Genomic DNA, 5,902 nt, shown 5'->3' on the forward strand with positions numbered 1-5,902 from the left:
AGGCGGATGATACGTTGTACGTGGAGGTTGGTAGGGTGGTAGGTGAGGACCAGTGGGGTTCTGTCCTGGTGGCGGTTGGAGGAGCGGGAAGTGGAAGAGATGCGGTGGAGGGCATCGTTGACTACGTCTGGCGGGAAATTGCGGTCCTTCAAGAAGGAGGCCATCTGGGTTGTACGGTTTTGGAACTGGTCCTTCTGGAAGCAGATGCGGCGGAGACGAAGGAATTGGGAATATGGGATGGCGTTTTTACAGGGGGCAGGCTGAGCAGAGGTGTAGTCTAGGTAGTTGTCGGAGTCAGTCGGTTTATAGTAAATGTCCACGTTGATTCGGTCACCCGCGATAGAAATGGAAAGGTCTAGGAAGGGGAGGGAGGAGTCTGAGACGGTCCAGGTGAATTTGAGGTCGGGGTGGAAGGTGTAGGTAAAGTGGATGAACTGTTCAACCTCATCATGGGAGCACGAGGCAGCGCCGATACAGTCATCGATGTAGCAGAGGAAAAGGTGGGGGGTGGTGCCAGTGTAGCTGCGCAAGATGGACTGTTCCACATATCCTACGAAGAGGCAGGCATAGCTGGGGCAGTCACTGCAGCTGTTGGAATCTCCTGAAATCAAAAAACGCTGGAAGTCCATTGTGATTTCAGCTGTAAGTCATGAAGGGTTGAAGATGGGCGGAGAGAGCAGTAACTAGAGTATTTCCCGAGGAATAATGTTGAAGCAGTGGGTGAGAGGGAAGGTTGGTGGTTTGGCGGTGGGGAGAGGGGCCGTGCAGTATCAGCACAGACCGGGGCAATACAGTATCGTTTGGGATTATTTGCGAAGATATTGAGTTAGCTGTGTGCCAGTTTGATGTTTTATACCTCCATGGGAGTGCAGTCTGACACATGAAAGAAGGATTAGTGCGGGTGGGTGCCCTCAAATTTATTAATGGGGTTGTGGTTCTGTTCGCTGAGCTGGGAAATGGGAATTCGTGTTGCAGACGTTTCGTCCCCGGTTTAGGTGATATCCTCAGTGCTTATCCTGTGAAGCGCTTCTGTGATGTTTCCTCCTGCATTTATAGTGATTATACAGAACAGAACCACATCAACGAGCACCCAAGCTACAAATCTTCTCACAAACCTTATTAATGGGGTTCATGAAGGTGATGGTGAACTCGGAGAAGATGCTGGTTAGACCTCAGCTAGAGACTTGGGTGCAATTCTCCAGGAACAACATGAAGGCTGCAGAGAGAGTGCAGAATAAAGGCTATGCTGTACTTAATGGACTCGTAACCTGGGACATGTCCTGTCAGGAATGCTGTCTGTCCTTTTCTCTTCTGCCTCGACTGAATGTCTCTGTGCATGCATGCTCTTCATGCTCAGCAGCTCACCCCTTTCCCGTCACCATCCTGGTTGCACAGACGTGTAACATGGATAGTTTGGAGAAGTCATGACTGCTCTCCTTGTAGAATGGAAAGTTGGACGGTGGTTTGGCAGAGATGTTCAAAATCATGAATGGTCTGGACATTGGAGATAAGGTGAAACTGCTCCTGTTGCCGGGAGGATGGCGATTCAGCCCCGAGAGGATTATATCATTTTGGAAAACAAAAATGCTTTGGGCTGAATGGCCTCTTTCTGTAATGTGACCTGTTCTATGATTCTTTAACCAGAAGTTCAGGCCAGGCTCAGTCAGGGACTCAGCTGAGTTCCAGCTCCCATTTCCACACAGGACCCCTTTCTCCAGATTGAAGGTAGTAACGCCCACCACTAGGTGTCCAAAACACCAGGAACTGATCTCCCCTGGTCACTGTGGTTTTTTTCTGTCGTTTGTCCTGTCCCACAGTTTACGGTTCCTTGAGGAACAATGTTGAAGCAGTTGATGAGAGGGAAAGATGGGGATGGTGGTGAAGGGTGGGTGCAGTATTGGAACAGCCTGAGGAAATACTGTATCATTTGCAATGGGTAAACTATTGTACCAGTGTGATGTTTTATCCCTCCACAGGAGCTGTCTGACTAATGAACGAAGGATTGGTGCAGGTGGGTAACAGCTTTTTTGGAAAGTTTATTTTTTAAGGGCTGTTTTGAAGAAATAGGCACAATAAAGGAAGGAACTCCAGAGTTTAGCAGATGTCCAGTGATAACTGAAGCACATAGCAGACACTCTTGGGAAAAAAAAATATTGTGCACAACTGGTCGGGGTACCCACTGTCATTTTGAAATGCAAAGTTTTTTTTTATTCATCTGTGGGATGTGGGTGTTGTTGGCTGGCCAGTATTGATAGCCCATCCCTACCTGCTCTTGAGAAGGTGATGGTGAGCTGCCTTCTTGAATCACTGCAGTCCACTTGCTTTGGGTTGACCCACAATGCCGGTACAGAGGGAATTCCAGGATCTTGATCCACCGACTATGAAGGAACGGTAGTATATCTCTAAGTCCATGTGGTGTGTGGCTTGGAGGGGAACTTGCAGGTGGTGGTGTTCCCAAGTACCTACTGCCCTTATCCTTCTAGATGGAAGTGGTCGTGAGTTTGGAAGCTACTGTCTGAGGATCTTTGGTGAATTTCTGTAGGGCACCTTGTAGATGGTACACACTTCTGCTACTGAGTGCTGGTGGTGGAGGGATTGAATGTTTGTGGATGTGGTGCCAATCAAGTGGGTTGCTTTGTCCTGGATGGTGTCAAGCTGCTTGTGTTGTTGGAGCTGCATCCATCCAGGCAAGTGGGGAGTATTCCATCATACTCCTCTGCCTTGTGGATTGTGGATAGACTTTGTGGTGTCAGGTGAATTACTTGCTGCAGTCTCCCTCATCTCTGACCTGCTTTTGTAGCCACTGTGTTTATGGTGAGTCCAGTTGAGTTTCTGGTCAATGGTAATCCAAGGATGTTGACAGTGGGGGATTCAGTGATGGTAATATCGTTGAATGTCAAGGGGCAGTGGTTCAAGTGTCTCTTATTGTCTGGCATTTGTGTGGCGTGAATGTTACTTGCCACTTGTCGGCTCTAGCCTGGACATCGTCCAGATCTTGTTGCATTTGAGCTTCAGTATCTGAGGAATCGTGAATGGTGCTGAACATTGTGTAATCATTGGCGAACATCCCCACTTCTGACCTTATGACCGAGGAAAGGTCATTGAGGAAGCAGCTGAAGATGGTTGGGCCTTGGACACTACCCTGAGGGACTCCTGCAGAGATGTCCTGCAGCTGAGATGACTGACCCTCCACAACCACAACCATCTTCCTTTGTGCCTAGTATGACTCTAACCAGCGGAGTGTTTGCCCCCTCATATCCATTGATGCCAGTTTTGGCCGGTCTGCTTGATGTCAAACTCAGTCAAATGCTGCCTTGATGTCAAGGGCTGTCACTCTCTCCTTCCCTCTAGAATTCAGCTCTTTTGTCCATGTTTGAACCAAGGCTGCAATGAGATCAGGAGCTGAGTGACCCTGGTGGAACCCAAACTGGGAATCACTGAGCAGGTTATTGCTGAGAAGATGCTGCTTGATAGCACTGTTGATGACTCCTTCCATCACTCTACTGATGATGGAGAGTAGACTGACTGGGCGGTAATTGGCCGTGTTGGATTTGTCCTGCATTTTATGTGCATGACATACCTGGGCAATTTTCCACATTGTCGGGTAGATGCCAGTGTTGTAACTGTACTAGAAGAGCTTGGCTAGGGGAGTGGCAAGTTCTGGAGCACAGGTCCTCAGTACTGTTGCCAGAATGTTATCAAGGCCCATTGCCGTTGCAGTATCCAGTGCCTCCAGCTGTTTCTTGATATCACATGGAGTGAATCGAATCGGCCGGAGGCTGGTATCTGTGATGCTGGGGACCACTGGAGGAGCCCAAGATGATTATCGACACGGCACTTCTTACTGACGGTTGTTGTGAATGCATCAGCCTTATCTTTTGTCCTGATGTGCTAGGCTCCTCCATCATTGAGGATGGGCATATTTGTGCAGCCTCCTCCAGTGAGTTGTTTCCCCACCATTCATAACTGGATGTGGAAGGACTGCAGAGCTCAGATCTGATCTGTTGGTCGTGGGATCACTTAGCTCTATCACTTGCTGTTTATGCGGTTTGGCACACAAGTAGTCCTGTTTGGTAGATGACCCCTTGCTTCTTTACTCCATGCCATCTACTTAAGCTCCACTGCCATATTCCCTTCCAACAGTAAATGCGAAGAGCTCATGGATTTCTTATGCACCGAGATTGCTTCACTTGCTTTTGCCTGTCCCTCCCTTCCCAGCCGACTGACTGAACTTCATTTAAAGTGCCCATTACCTAATTCTGAACTTGCATCGTTCTCTTTTTTTTGGGATGGCTCAGTGGTTAGCACAGCTGCCTCACAGCACCAGGGACCCAGTCTATGGTGACTGTCTGTGTGGAGTTTGCACGTTCTCCCCGTGTCTGCGTGGGTTTCCTCCAGGTGCTTCAAATTCCTCCCACAGTACAAAGATGTGCAGGTCAGGTGAATTGGCCATGTTAAATTGCCTGTAGTGTTTAGGGATGTGTGTGTTAGGTGTATTAGTCAAGGGTGAATGTGGAGTAATTGGGCAGGGGAATTAGTCTGGGCAGGTTACTCTTTGGAAGGTCCGTGTGGAATTGTTGGGCCAAAGAGCATGTTTCCACACTGTAGGGAGTTCTATGATCTTTGTTATTTCCTCTCATGCCCTCTCTAAGCTCACCTTGTCTATGAGACCCAGCTCCTGTGCTCTCCACTTATTTAATTTCTGAAAAGACTGTTCTCTCCGCAACTCCTTCATCAGGTCCACGCCCCCCCACCAACCCACCCTCCCTTCCGGACACCTTCCCCTGCCACCGCAGAAATTGCAAAACCTGCGCCCACACCTCCCCCCCTCACCTTCGTCCCAGGCCCCAGAGCAGCCTTCCACATCCATCAGCGTTTCACCTGCACTTCCACACATGTCATTTACTGGATCCGTTGCTCCCGATGCCGTCTCCTCTACACTGGGGACACAGGGCGTCTACTTGCACAGCGCTTCAGAGAACATCTCCAAGACCTTGCAACAACCAACCCCACCACCACGTGGTAAACACTTCACCTCACTCTCCCACTCTGCCAAGGACATGCAGGTCCTCAGCCTCCTCCATGGCCACTCCCTAACCTCCCGTCGCCTGGAGGAAGAACGCCTCATCTTCCACCTCGGGACCCTCCAATGCCATGGCATCAGTGTGGATTTCACCAGTTTCCACATTTCCCCTCCCCCCACCTAATCCAAGTTAGAGTCATAGAGATGTACAGCATGGAAACAGACCCTTCGGTCCAACCCGTCCATGCCGACCAGATATCCCAACCCAATCTAGTCCCACCTGCCAGCACCCGGCCCATATCCCTCCAAACCCTTCCTATTCATATACCCATCCAAATGCATTTTAAATGTTGCAATTGTACCAGCCTCCACCACTTCCTCTGGCAGCTCATTTCATACACGAACCACCCTCTACGTGAAAAAGCTGCCCCTGAGGTCTCTTTTATATCTTTCCCCTCTCACCCTAAACCTATGCCCTCTAGTTCTGGACTCCCCGACCCCAGGGAAAAGACTTTGCCTATCCGTGCCCCTCATAATTTTGTAAATCTCTATAAGGTCACCCCTCAGCCTCCGACGCTCCAGGGAAAACAGCCCCAGCCTGTTCAGCCTCTCCCTTAGCTCAGATCCTCCAACCCTGGCAACATCCTTGTCAATCTTTTCAGAACCCTTTCAAGGTTCACAACATCTTCCCATAGGAAGGAGACCAGAATTGCATGCAATATTCCAACAGTGGCATAACCAATGTCCTGTACAGCCACAACATGACCTCCCAACTCCTGTACTCAATACTCTGATCAATAAAGGAAAGCACACCAAACGTCACCTTCACTAGCCTATCTACCTGCGACTCCACTTTCAAGGAGCTATGAACCTGCACTC

The 5,902-nt window shown here is 49.4% G+C and overlaps 1 protein-coding gene across 7 annotated transcripts in view; it reads left to right on the top strand.

Moving 5' to 3' along the window:
* pcid2 (PCI domain containing 2) overlaps positions 1-5,902 on the top strand; it is a 65,103-nt gene that overhangs the window by 765 nt on the left and 58,436 nt on the right. For 5 of the 7 annotated variants that reach the window (XM_043700278.1, XM_043700284.1, XM_043700283.1 and 2 more), the window contains one exon: positions 1,977-2,011. The exons of the other annotated variants lie outside the window; for them this stretch is intronic. Coding sequence is in view for 1 of the 5 variants with exons in the window: in XM_043700283.1 (XP_043556218.1) it covers positions 1,991-2,011 (21 nt within the window). In the remaining 4 variants the exon portion in view is untranslated. Of the gene's footprint in view, positions 1-1,976; positions 2,012-5,902 lie in introns of those variants that run through there. 7 annotated transcript variants of the gene reach the window in all.

This window comes from Chiloscyllium plagiosum, chromosome 12 (assembly GCF_004010195.1).
Source record: "Chiloscyllium plagiosum isolate BGI_BamShark_2017 chromosome 12, ASM401019v2, whole genome shotgun sequence".
Taxonomy (NCBI): domain Eukaryota; kingdom Metazoa; phylum Chordata; class Chondrichthyes; order Orectolobiformes; family Hemiscylliidae; genus Chiloscyllium; species Chiloscyllium plagiosum.